The 14,467-nt window shown below is 31.0% G+C and overlaps 1 protein-coding gene across 3 annotated transcripts; it reads left to right on the top strand.

Moving 5' to 3' along the window:
* The first annotated feature begins 6,875 nt into the window (after positions 1-6,875).
* Positions 6,876-14,467, top strand: LOC105152635 (popeye domain-containing protein 3). Of its 3 annotated transcripts, none has more exons than XR_846970.2 (10): positions 6,876-7,285; positions 8,181-8,296; positions 8,708-8,963; positions 9,076-9,443; positions 10,088-10,245; positions 10,336-10,438; positions 10,613-10,753; positions 10,885-11,050; positions 11,838-12,112; positions 12,530-14,467. XR_846970.2 is itself a non-coding variant. In XM_011067059.2 (9 exons), exons 3-9 carry the CDS (start codon positions 8,747-8,749, stop codon positions 12,595-12,597), a joined length of 1,221 nt encoding a protein of 406 aa, XP_011065361.1. In that variant the 5' UTR covers positions 6,877-7,285; positions 8,181-8,296; positions 8,708-8,746; the 3' UTR covers positions 12,598-14,467. The 3 variants fall into 3 exon arrangements, 1 of the variants encoding a protein (XP_011065361.1); XR_846974.2 differs by having other exon boundaries at positions 11,841-12,112; XM_011067059.2 differs by lacking the exon at positions 11,838-12,112 and having other exon boundaries at positions 6,877-7,285.

The raw sequence follows: 14,467 nt of genomic DNA on the forward strand, positions 1-14,467 counted from the left end.
TGGATTGTAAATTTTCAATTCATCCGAATTTGTATTTTAAACTCATAAAAATGAATTAAATTCCACATAAAAAATTTTTATACGTGGAAAAGTTTAAATTAATTAAAGTAGTAATTACATGAACTTCTATAGTTATTATTTTAAATCTTTTATACAAAAAATATACGCTAGATGTATAATGAAGGAAACGTATTAATGTAAAATGTACATAAAAGCGATTAATTAATTTATTAATTAATTTATTAATTAAAAATAAGTAATTTATATATGTAACATTTATTGTACATATTTACGTAATTCTTTTTATGTTTCTTTTAACTATTAAATGAAATAGAATTCATGATATGTTTTTATAGTAACTTTTTTTTAACTCAGTTGGATTATAATGAAAAATTTCTTATTCATAATTCTGAAGTAGCATTTATGATACATTTTTAAATGAAACAATGGATTTTCTACTCAATGTTGAATTAAATAGCATTCATGGTCTATTTTAAAAGAAACTTTTTCATTCAATTAGATTAAAAAACTGCATTTCCTATTCAGAATTTTGAATTGAGCAGTATTCACGATGCACACATATAATATTGTAATATTATTTTTAGATTGAAAAGTCATCATTTCAATTCATTCTCGTTTTCTGGGAACTGTGTCTTATACATTTATATATTTCAATCTATTGGGTCATCTAAAAAGTATCCGCGGTACTTTGTCACTAGATATATGATCATCAACACACATCTAGTGACAAAAAACCGCGGATACTTTTTAGATGACCCAATATATAATTTATAAAACTAGAGTTTGGAAGGGTATGTAACTATCCAGCAAACGAGAATGAATTGAAATGGATTCAGATTTTCAGAAATATTGATTCATGAATGTTAAAATGAAATACTTTTTATCCCTGAATGTATTTTATTCATTTATGGGAATTACATGGAGCATATCTCTATGCCTTTCAATCTAAAAATAATATTAGCTTTTTCTATACACAATACACAATTATGAATTCAAAATTTTTAATAGGAAATACAGTTTTTCAATCCAATTGCATCCAATTAAGTCCAAAAAAAGTATTCGCTATTTATATATATATATAATATACATTCGGATAGAAAAAAATTTTAATCTATGTTAATCCATTCTTGTTTGCTGGGAGTGTGTGCAATTGGACAGTGTCTGTTTCTAAATCTCTGCCCTCTCCGTCTAGAACTGTTCATAAAGTTCACTGTTTATAAGCTACAACTGTAAAACGCGAAACATGAGATGGTATAGTCCGTTTTATTTTAACACTCTTAAATATAATGTCTTAAAATTATTTTATCTTAAAAGTAAACAGTTAAAATTTTTTTGTTTTAGCGAAAACTTTATGGAGTTTTAACCATTGATTAATGAAGAAATTTTTCACTTTTTATTTTTCATCTTAGGAAAAAAATTTCATGATTGATATCCTAGGAAGAGGTATCCTTCAAGATACAGAATCGATTTCCGGGTAGAAATCCGAACGCAGCCCTGGATAGCGATCATGTAACTTTTCCGCTAAAGCGAAAACGTAAAAAATGAAAATGTATATATGTTCGTACATATGTATTGGGTCATCTAAAAACCGCGGATACTTTTTAGATGACCTAATATATACAAAAAATTTTTACTTTTCATGTTCCGCACTAGGGAAAAAGTTACATAATCGCTACCCAGGGCTGCGTTCGGATTTCCACCTGGGAATCGATTCTGTACCTTGAAGGATATCTCTTCCTAGGGTATTAATCATGAAATTTTTTTTCTAGGATGAAAAGTAAAAAGTGAAAAATTTCTCCAGTAACTTCAATTTAAAACTTTTCATCCTAGGGATAAAGTTTTCGCTAAAACAAAAAAATTTTAACTGTTTACTTTTAAGATTAAAATAATTTTAAGATATTATATTTAAGAGTGTTAAAATAAAAACGAACTATACCATTTCATGTTTCGCGTTTTACAGTTAGTAGCCCTTGAACCTTATAAACAGTTCTAGAGAGGGCAGAGATTTAGAAAGAGACACTAAATTCCAATTGCACACATTTCCAGCAAACCGATTAATGACTTCTGCACACTAGACGGAAATGTTTGCCGCGCGGCAAAATGTGATGCGGTAGCCAATAAGCTTCTAATGTGTTTATTGGTTACCACTCATTTTGCTGCACGGTAAGCGTTTTCACGTCTAGTGTGCAGGAGCTATAAAGGCCATGGTGCACACCTTCTGTAACAGTAATTATAAGACGTATCATATGAATCAGCCAATTAAAATTAAGAGTTCGAAAGAATTCTCAATTCTGTGATTGGCTCGTTCTTATTGTACGTCTTAGGATATATCCATACAAACTTGCATAACCGCATAAACGTATGCAAAAAAAAAATTATCCAATCACATTCTACATGCATCTATATAGAAGAAATGCGATTGGATAATTTTCTTTATGCATACGTTTGTGCGACTATGCAAATTTGTGTGGATATACTGTTATGGTTACTATTACGGAAGGTAATGATTACTATTACGGAAGGTGTACCATGACCTTGAAAGGTTGCAACAAATTTTTTTCTATGGTTTTCGGAATGCAGCCTATCGAGCGATTGATTTGTACTTATGGATTTATAAGTAAGAACCAATCGCTCGGTGAGCAAACTGCATTCCGAAATTCATTTAAAATAAAGTGTTCAATCTTTTAGTTGGTGAATGTACATCTGTATTTTCAAAACGTTTTTTTCAGATGCAGGGCAAGTTATATCAAATCATCGATATTCGCTAAAACAAAAAAATTTTAACTGTTTACTTTTCATAAGATAAAATAAATGGCTGTTAAATATCGATTTATAACGGTATTATTAATATTGCATTAATTAATACTTAAAGAAGAATATTATTTTGTTATACATTAGAATAAAGTTTATGTTTTTGTAATAAAATTAAGTAAGGATACATCCACGCCAATTTGCATAGTTGCATAAACGTATGCATAAAGAAAATTATCCAATCACATTTTACGTGCGTTTTTATAGAAGAAATGCGATTGAATAATTTTCTCTATGCATACGTTTATGCGGCTGTGCAAGTTTGTATGAATATGCCTTAATAGTTAAAGTTCATGTAATAGAAATACATGTTCCAAATAAAAATAAATTCATAAATTTAATGAAAATGTAAAATGTGATACATACATGTGATAAGTAAAGTTAAAAAATAATATATTTCTTTTATTTACATCCTTTTTATCAATTTCCTTTTAAATCAATATCAATTTGTCTAAGTCGTAAATCGTTTAAGAATGTCAAACAAATTATTTAATAACTTTTGTTGTTAATTTTATTTTATTTAATAAAATAATTTTCTATTTAGAGCCGTGGCATACAAAAAACTTAAGCAGTAAAACGTAAGCAGTAAGCAAATTGACAAATCATAATAGAGTCCGTAAGGCCATAACGTAAGTAGTAGCTAATCGAATATGTTGATTTTTTTATTGTTTACGTTTTACTGTTTTAAGTTTTTTGCGTATTGGCTCTTCCCAGAGCAAGTTCCTTGTATGTTGCTATAAATTTGATACAAATTGCATAGCCTGAGTTGCCATTTTTTTTTAGGAAAGCGACTTTCATTTTGCTTATGATATTGGCGGCAATATATATCATAAACGGTTATGTACAATCGAAACAATTTCCCTCTTCCTTTTATAAGTTTTATAGGTTAGAACAATCGCACGACAACATGATGAAAATTAATTCTACATAAAACAAATTTGCTAGCAATTTGACAGCGATATAAAAGAAATGTTGTAGTAAAAAAGATTAATCTCTAACAAACTTTCCTGTTTAAAATTGCGCGCGCGATTCAAAAGAGAACTTTAAGACATCTTTAAGAGAATCCTTTAAAAAACATTTTTAAAAAACTTCATAAAGAACTCTGAAAGATATCTTAAAGTGACTTATGAGTTATAGACATTTTACTCATTTGGTTGACAGGTGTAAGTTAATTATAAATTAAATGAATAAAATTACAATGCAGAACAAAATACATATTAAAGTATAAGGACATTTCATTTACTTGGTATACATTTCAAAAAAAGGATTATGCCTTTCATTTTAGAACCTTTGGGGCTCACTTCAAAAGATTATTTTATTATAACACAGCTGAAAAATCTTCTAATGCTACGTCTTTTATTCTATTCTATGTCGTATTTTAAAATAAAGAAATTTAATTCGATGCATCTCTCTGGTGGCAACATCGCATACTGCTCCACGACGCTCCATTTCTATTCGATTGACAAAAATGTGAACTAAATATTTTACAAAAACGATTTCTAACAGATTATAGCAATATTTATGGGAATTAGTTTGTTACAGCATTTCCGCTCATTTGCGCAAACAATCGTTGTTCGCGTAATGTTTCTAGGTTGATTTAAACGAAATTATTATTGATGACAGCAATATGATGGTAATTGAAGAGAAACTTGTGCTAAGCACCTATTTCTTTTTTTATGCCAAGGAACGTTTTATTATCTGAGTTAGTTCAAACAATTTAATTAATAATTTAAAAATTAATTTAAAATCGAATTCTAGTATATTCTGATATATCTAACAATAACACAAATTCTTTTCAGCCGGCTTCAAATTTCGCTTGCTTTTAAAATAATCGATAGTTCATCGATTGTTTCTTGTGACCATGAAGTACAGAGAATAGGAAGCCGAACTTATATGGATGAGGCCGTCGAAAAGTGAGGTCAAAAGTGGTCATCTGAATTAGTTCAATCGAAAGGTGACAGACATCGTTCTCACAATTTGCATGGTAGGTCATATCAATTTTACATAAAGAATGCTTCATTCTTCATGCAGTTTTAATGACAATTTACATCTTCTTGTTAGGGACTCCGCACAATAAAAGACAGAGAGAACAGAGAATGAGAATTTCAACCTATCAGAAACTATATATTCCATGATACTATAATATATAATACATGATTTCTGATAGGTTGAAATTTTTAGAGCCATGGCACACAAAAAAGATTAAGCAGTAAAACGGAAGCAATAAGCGAATTGACCAATCACAGTAGAGTCCGTAAAGCCATAACATAAGCAGTAACAAATTCAACATGTTGATTTCCTTATTGCTTATGTCTTAAATTTTTTGTGTGCCCTTATTCTTTGTTCTCTGTTTCTTTTATTGTGCGAAGTCCCTTACTATTAGAGCATGATGTCAAAGAATAACGTCTCTATTTTAGGTTATTCGATTGTATGTGTGTAAGCGCATATGAGAAGAATTTTGCGATTTGAACACCTCCTATCGAGTATTATCAATACCAATTTAGAAACCTAATTTTTATCACATTTTTCAATACCTAGTTCGGCCTGTTATTCTTTATATTCCATGCTTGACTATCGAAAAATGGATTAGACATTTTTCTGAAAAATGGAGGAGATAATGTTGATACCAATGAAAATCTCCAAATGACATAATTTTAATTTCTATGAATTGTTAGAACTGTTCAAATAGTCATATGTAATTTTTTTTTAGTTTTAAAAAATAAATTCTCTGTTTTAGAAACACAAATTATTATATAATTACAATCAAAAATTTATCGCTGCTAGGCCGTTTATACGTGACATTCGAGGTTAGCATATGAAATCACGTGACTCATTTATCGCTGAATATGAGTGACGAGCGACACCATGAATACATACCTTTAAGGCTTAAAACACTTAGGCCGGTATTCATAGGTCAGTATTCATAGTCAGATCTTAGGCCGATATTCATAGTCGGATCTTATATTTGAGACCGTCTTAAGTATAGTCTTATAGCTTCTGTACATTTGCCGCGCAGCAAGTGTTTCTGCGTTCAGTGTGTAGAAGCCATTAAGAAATCACGAACCAATCAGAAGGCTGCTTTAGCGACTTAAGACATTACTTGAGACGGTCTTGAAATAAGACTCGATTATGAATACCAACCATAGTTCGTTCTTATATTCAAGATCATGTTAAATACAGTCTTAAGAAGTTCTCTAGATTCATAGTCTAAATAAGTCTAATTGGATTAGTGTATCAGTGGCGGCAATTATCGATGATTTTCCACTTCTAAGCTGTAGAAAGAGATTCATTTTACAAAGTTGTGCATATGGAACTTTTTAATCTTTTTTTTATGCTCTACAATCCTAGCTATGACTGCGTTCAGCAGAGAAAACTAATCAATTAGCGCTTAGTGATTTTTTAATATGATTGGTTCTTGTCTTTAGTTCTTCGTTGGATTTAAGTATAGAAACCATATTAAAGAATCATTAAGCGCTAACTAATTAGTTTTCTCTGCTGAACGCAGCCTATGTCTCAATGCTGTTCAACCAAAGCCTAAACTGGGCATAGGCCTTTGCTATTATTAACATAACTATATTTGGCTCATACATTATTAAATTTATGATTTTTTATTACATAGATGTTTCATAAATAAATATGCATACTTGTAAAGCTATAATATTCTACATATTGCAGAAAAATTACAATTTTTTTCTCTACAATTATCATCTCTGTTGATAATCAAACTTTGACGATAACACTGGAATCACAATTTTAAAGAAAAATCGAGTATTATTGAGTTCTAAATGCATCTACTAAACTAATAAATCATAAAATTAGTACAATATTATCAGTTTCGAATTATTAATCATTTCAATATTCACATGGATGCAAACTCTCGTAAGAATGTCAGTCCTTAATAGTTCTCGTCGGTGATACCGGCTACTATTCAACTACACACACCGTGTTATCCCTTCCAGCATGGTATAGCGCATGATCGTACAAACATACGCGCAATCTATATTTACTATGCGTTATGTCGTCGCTCTTCCCCGTTGCTACCACCTCGTCAGCCTCGTCTTCGCGTTCGCCCCTGTTCAGTGTTCGCCCCCGCTCCCGGCTCCCGTCCGATCGTGGGTTTGCGACCAACGTCGCTTGCAAGTTGCAACGGCGACCGCCGCGCTAGTTTGACTGGTTTGACGTTTCCGTCACGAGTGGTGAGAGGTGCGCGATCTGGCACGATCGCAGCGGCGACGGTAGAACGGCAGAAGCAGAAGCAGAAGCAAGCGAGCTCGATTTGTTTCGCGTCTATTACGTGGCTCTTGCCAATTTTGACTGGGCGATTACGACCGATCCAACGGCATCGATAATTTCCTCGGATTCCCTTTCCTCACGAACGACGGTCGTCACACCATCGTTCGCCCTCTCATCTGTATGCCTTGCGTACGCCCCCACCGTCGCCGATTTTCCATGAGTAAGTTATTTATTGATTTCGAAAGGGATACTCTTAATAACTAGCGTCACGACAACGGCGACGACGGTGAATTTAGGAGGGTGTATCCACGACGACGGCGGCAGTTTCTGTTTTTCCGATGACGACTGAACTCCGCGAATTCAAACGGCGACTTCTCGTGTCATCCGGCCACCGTATATATATCGCGATATGTAATCTTGTATAATGCTCGCGTGAAAATCATACGTGTCTTCCGTGCGTTCAACGGTCTATCTCGACTTCTATTTCGAGTTTCAGAATGGATATTATACCGAGATCGCGTGTATAAAATGGCAGATAGAGAAGTATTCGCACACATGTGCATCACAAATGTGCGCCGAGTGAAACGGGGAATGGGATCGTGGAAACTGGATTAAATCGTTCTCGCGGCGATTCAAATGGTCTCAGTCCATTTCAGTCATTCCAAGAATGAGTATAAATCAATGTTTAAGCATCTATTCCTCCTGCAACTGAAATATTACGATAGACGTGTAAGATTAATTGTCTTTTATCTTATTTGTAAATATTACATTTCTGAAAGATCCAATCTCTGAGATATATAAGTAGTAATAAATTAAAGACTTTGCAGAGTCAGAATTTGAGGATGCCAGTGAGTGATGAAATCTTATAACTTTTACAAACTGACTTGTCATATTGTCTTCCACTGATAATCCTTCCATGACAACTGCAAAGGTCTTGTATCAATAACAATGATAGATGGTTTTATTTAATTCATTATTTAAGTATTAATAGAGATAGAGATTTGAAAGAGGCAATTTCTTATAAGTGATAATTTTATAATCTGAATCTCTAAGAAACATTTAATTCTCTTATATTTTTATATGATTGATCAAACATTTATTTATATACATTTCAGATGTTGATATCGTCTTCCCACAACCGTTGGTGATGCAAATATCCTTCCTTGATTTGAAGTCTGCAAGATGGTTCTCATTGTCCAGTTCCAATTTTAGCTGAGATTAATACAGAAATGTAAGCAGTAACTGAACATTCACAAATGATAGCATTTGCTTTTATATTATTTAGAAATAAATATGAAATGTAGTCATAACAAGTAATTTAATCTGCATCATTAATACAGTATGAATTTATAGTGTTAAAGAGATTATATAAAATTAAAATATAAATACAAACACACACACACACACATACACACACACACACATGCATACACATATATATACACATATGCATGTATACATATGTATATTTAAAATTTATTACATTAATAATTTATATGACTTAATATAAATGTTGTGTTACCTGAAAATATATATAATATGAAAAAATGTAATTTTGACTTGGTAGCATTTTAAGTAAATATTGTTATGTATAAATAATATAATTTACAATAAAATATACAAATGGATTTGCATGTTGTAGAGCGAAACGAATACAGTCCAGCTTGGTGGTAATGCGGGGATGTGGATCTGTTTCGACCCAATAGGAAGCCGAATAGGCTGGGTTACTTCCATTTCGTTCGTCATACTCTTGTATTGGACCTCTATTGATGCCAGCCTAACGAATGCAGCGGCGTCCAATGTCCCTCGTAATACTGTCACGTCGGATATATCGATACCCGCGTCGGCACACCACGAGAACGACGAATGCAGGAATGTGACCACTGACAATAGAGAGGGTACGTTTGACAATTTATTAGTTGAGATCGCAGTGCATAACCCAAAGATGATTTCTTTTGAGTTGCGATCACTTGATGATCGGTGAAATGTGTGATTTTTGTGTCTATACAGGTACTGGACTGTCAGTGGTCAGCCATGGATCCGGTTATCCTCATTCGCCGATAGTGCCTCCAACCTTTCTGAACGGAGCTCTTACCTGCCAACCCTATCAAGGAATTTACGTGAATCACATCTACTTTCAACTCGCAAATGCCTTCTTCCTATTGTCACACCTTGCACCAAGCGGCATACATGGTGTACTTTATTTAAGGTGCACTCTACTTGTGGGCTGTGCCTTTCTTGCTTTGTGGGGCTGGACAATAGCTTGCTGGCTGGATGCTGCTCTCTGGAATGCTCTATTTGTTGCCATCAACTTCGTCCATGTATGCACGCTTCTTTACAAGCTCAGGCCTATCAAGTTTACAAGGGAAATTGAAGAGGTAAGTGAAGATCAAAGAAAATAGAAGACAATGATTTGTGAGAGAATATTAATTATTTACAAAACTAAGAAAAACAATAGTATAATTTATATGACATTTAACATATAGCATTAAGTATATTATGGAAATCTCTCATGCTAATTTATCTATATTCTTTAGAATTATTATTATAATATATTTTTTATATATAGGTCTACTCTAGAAATTCTTGAAAAATAGTACAGTTAAGCATATAGTCATTTCTGTGTAATTTGCTTTCATTTGACTGCATTTATATCATACACAAAGTTTTCTAGTTTATTTTTGCACTGTTTTATTACAATATATATATATATATATATATATATATATATATATATATATATATTATTACTAATGTGTGCGTGTGGATGCGCGCGCGCGCGTGTGTGTGACATTTTATTTAATCTATCAAAATCAAGTATATATGTTATAAAATTTATATTCTATTTAGTAGACTCTATTCTTCTTAATCTTCTTAATTCTTCTTAATTAGCAATTAATAAAACAATATTTAATATATTTATAGTATAACAGATAAAGTTTTATTTGAAATCTTTGATTTGTATTTATTTAAAATAGTCACTTAAAATAAAAATATTTTATAATCGTCTTCTTTTATGTAGGTATATGTTGCAGTATTCCAGCCATTACGAGTGTCACGTCATCAATTCAGAAAAGTATTAAATTGTATGAAGATCATTCGCCAGTTGAAGTATCAAGAGGTTTATGCACAAGAAAAAGTGACCAAAGTTGATTCTTTATCGTTGGTGCTGTCGGGAAAGTAAGAATTCATTTTTCATATTTTTAGATTTATTCACTGTTATATGTAAGATCTCTGTTATTAAAAATTTTTTTTTTTCAATTTTAACAGACTAGTTGTATCACAAAATGGAAGAGCATTGCATATCGTCTTCCCACATCAGTTCCTGGATTCTCCAGAATGGTTTGGTGTCTCGACAGATGAATACTTCCAGGTAAATTTTTATTTATCATTGATATTCTTCATATCAGTAAATTTTCTTATAAACAGTTCTAGTTTTTTTTATCTATCTAATTTAATAATTTCAATATGTGCCAATACACACACACACACACACACACACACATACACATATATATATGTGTGATGTCATGTTATATTTGCTTAGGTGTCTATAACAGCTATGGAAGAGTCAAGAATACTATTATGGCATAGAGACAAACTAAAATTAAGCATTATTAGCGATCAATTCCTGCAGGCAGTGTTTGATCACATTTTGGGCAGAGATGTAGTTAAAAAATTGATGCAGGTATACTCTTTTTTAAAAATCACAATAATATCGAATGTTTACTAACTGGTTTGTTAAATTATAGAATTGTTAGCTATTGAAGCTTAATAAAAAATTTCAATTTGTATGTGTCTCATATTTATTTGTAATAGGTGAGTGAAACGATGGCTGCTAGCAGTCATCAGCAACAGAATGGACAGATAATTGGTCTGGGTGGTATTGGAGCCTTAGAAAATGATCCTGATACAAAACTTTTTGTTGTAAAAAAGACTGGTGATAGTCAAGGGATTACTGCTCTCATCAGTCGTCAACTTCAAGGTACATATAAATATTTTTCTGCAATTTTTATTTTTGCGAATATTAAAGATTTCAACTAAAAATGTGTATAAAATTGGTTTATTTTCACTTTTACTGATACATTTTAATATTGAGACACAATTTCTTCTTAAAACAAAAGAGACTATCTGTATCTTGTTTATTTTTTGTCAATCCCTTTCTATGTATAATTAGCAAAATGCACATTTTCTACATTAATCAGGCATGTGCATGTTTTATACGTATCCAGTTTGTTTACTTTTGTAATAATACTCTTACGTTTTTAACACTTTTATGGTATAATCCCATAGTAAATATAATTTTGTTCATTATATATGTATCTTAAAATTTGTTATATATGTTAAAATTTTTGTGAACATTTTATACAAATAATATTCTTGAGACTTCCATGGGTGGGTACTTTCTATATAAAGATTATGGGTTTCTATATAAGATTAAAATATAAAGATTATGGGGATTGCGGGTTTTCTCCGTTCTAAGAATAGCATTCCAAGAATGGATGTGGACACGGAGAAAACCCGCGAAACGCATAATCTTTATATTTTATACAAATAATAGCCATTTACATAGTGTGCATATGTACACTTACATATCATGATTTTACATTTTTAAAATATATCATATTTTTTATTTTAAAGTAATATAGTTTTGATATGTAACATTTTATTATATTTGTCAAGATATAGTAAACATGTCTTAGATCTTTGTATTGATTTATATGCACCTTTTTTATGATTTTGCAACAACTTTGATTTCGCTTTGGAAATAGAAGAGAGAATGCCGCTGCTGTACACGAATCAAGAAGTATTGAATAATACGCTTCACCATACGAACCTATGTGTACCACCCTGTACATTTCTCCCGCATCCTATATCGAACAGCGTTCAGACTTCGCTGTAATATCCTTGCCTACCGATCGTACAACACTCTAGCACAAAAATCGTATGTGATGTACATGTATGTTCCTGCAATGGATGCATATATATTACACAAATGTCGCAGAGTAATTCCATTAATTATTCTTCCTGGATATTGTATCAAGAGGTGAGTTTCTTCATGTTTTCGAAAATTTTTGTACATGATAAATCCAAATACATGTAAAGTAGTATCCATAAATAACATTCTTTAAGCACACTCGTTTTCAAAAATATGTTTAATCTTGAAAATTAATAATAATAATAATTGAAAGGAGAATAATGTATATTTCGATACTGTGTTGTGTAATTCTTATCTTCTTTCACAATTATAACTGATTTGAAAATATAAAAACATAATGTATTTGTTTCTAATATCTGTATTATCTCTACAACTTTCTTACAAGTAAGAAAGTATAATTATAATATATAATACATGATAATTTAAATATGTTTATTTTAAAATTTATTTATTTATTTATATTCTTTTCATATTATGATTAAAAATTATTTTATATTATGATTAAAAGTTGCTTTCGATTTACAGCGGCAGGAGATCCGAATGCTTGGAGATTGGGAAGAATCGAAGAGACTGATCACGAAACACCTGTTTAATGAAATGATTGTTAAATCGATGTCATCCTCGACAGTCAATATAACGTAACACCGGTGTTTTTACATAATGCAATTACAGCAAGCTGATATTTATTGTGACTAAATAATGTGCATATTGAAACTGTGCGTAGAAAAAATTGAACTTTCTCTTGCCAATTAATAATTTTCCCAGTGGCTAGTCAACCGTATGCGATAATAAGAGAAAATTCCATCGTTTTGTAGCGTATGATAAATTCCATTCTAGTTTATAAAGCAACTAATCAATAAGTTTATGCTTCCAGTATATTTGTTGGGTATGCTTGAACATATTGAATTTAAGAGTGGCTATATTTATAATTTACTCCATTAAAATATTTTGGTATGTTCTATGATGAATGAATAATGGATTAAGACTTTACAAGTATGCAAGTGTAATGAAATGAGGGTGACATATTCACAGCGGCGTAACTTCTGTTAATGCGAGGTCTGTGATGTCGTGGTGGGACTTGATAGAAGTTAGGGAGGCCTAAAGAAACTGATTCTTTCCCATACCCGGAAATAGTGCCTTTTTACTTACACTTCCTTTCTTAATGTTTCCATGGAGAAAATATGTACAATATACTACTATATGCGCCATATAACTTATATATTTATCCAATGTATCTCGTAGAGTTCTCCAAATGTCGCTGTATTACATGTTTGAAGATCCATGTTGTGATACTGTTAAGCAACCGATGTTCACGAGTCAAAGAGGCACAAGAAGTTACGCCATTATTAACGCATTGAATATTACGAAGTATAATATAATACAACAGAACATTGTTGCGAGATTTATATCGCTACATTGCTGCTAGAGACGCCGAATCGCGTATACAACTTTCGATACTAAACATAAAAAATTATTACGAATTGCTACAGGATAATATTGTAATTACAATCATAATGCATTGATATACCTAACATCAAGTTAATTGTTTCATTATTATTTTATTTATTTACAACAGTGCGTATGATAATAATTGTTTTATATAATTGGATAAGTGAAAGTAAATACTTTAAGATGTATATTATGTAAAACAAATCGAAGGAAATTCCTTAAAAAAAGAAAAAAAACGTCAATGATGATCGAGGAGAAAAAAATACAATTGGAACAATGAGGCTTCAAATAAAGGTCTCGCTTTTAACGGTTAAAATATTTCGGTAATCAAACTATTGAATGAATAAACACTTTGGAAACAATTTTTGTTTAATCTTTAGAAATATTACATTGAAGAATAGAAAATTGTTAAAAAATATCGAGATTAAGCTCACTTAAAGTTGTAATACATACTTTAAGAAGACTTTTTATATGTAAAGTCATAGAATTCTGAATAATACACACATATTCTATTTCGGATATTACCGACAGTTTATCATATGATGTAACAATTGTTCTATATTATAACACATATAATATATTGCATATCCGTAATTCTGATAATGATATTTTGAACTGAAAATATTTTATGTAGCATTAAAGTACCGAAATGTAGGAATGCCTTTTGATATGTATAAACATGAAATATGCAGGACCATCAGAATTAGTATTTTTTGCATATGATCCATATATATATATATATATATATATATATATATATATATATATAAAAATATATATATAAATAGACAAGTTTTTATTACTTTCTATGTGAATATGAATTATATGTTATTGAATCTTTGTTGTTTATTATCTCTTATTGTTATTATTTTTGTATGTGAAATTGTTTTTAGTATATAGTTAATAAGCAGAGAATGGCTGATGAGAGTTTGAAAAATTTAAATCATATTGGATACAATAAGAATGCGAATAAAATGGCAACGTGAATAAAGAAAGTTAGTTTTAAAAATCGAA

Source organism: Acromyrmex echinatior, chromosome 10 (genome assembly GCF_024713525.1).
Source record: "Acromyrmex echinatior isolate Ae372 chromosome 10, ASM2471352v2, whole genome shotgun sequence".
Taxonomy (NCBI): Eukaryota; Metazoa; Arthropoda; class Insecta; order Hymenoptera; family Formicidae; genus Acromyrmex; species Acromyrmex echinatior.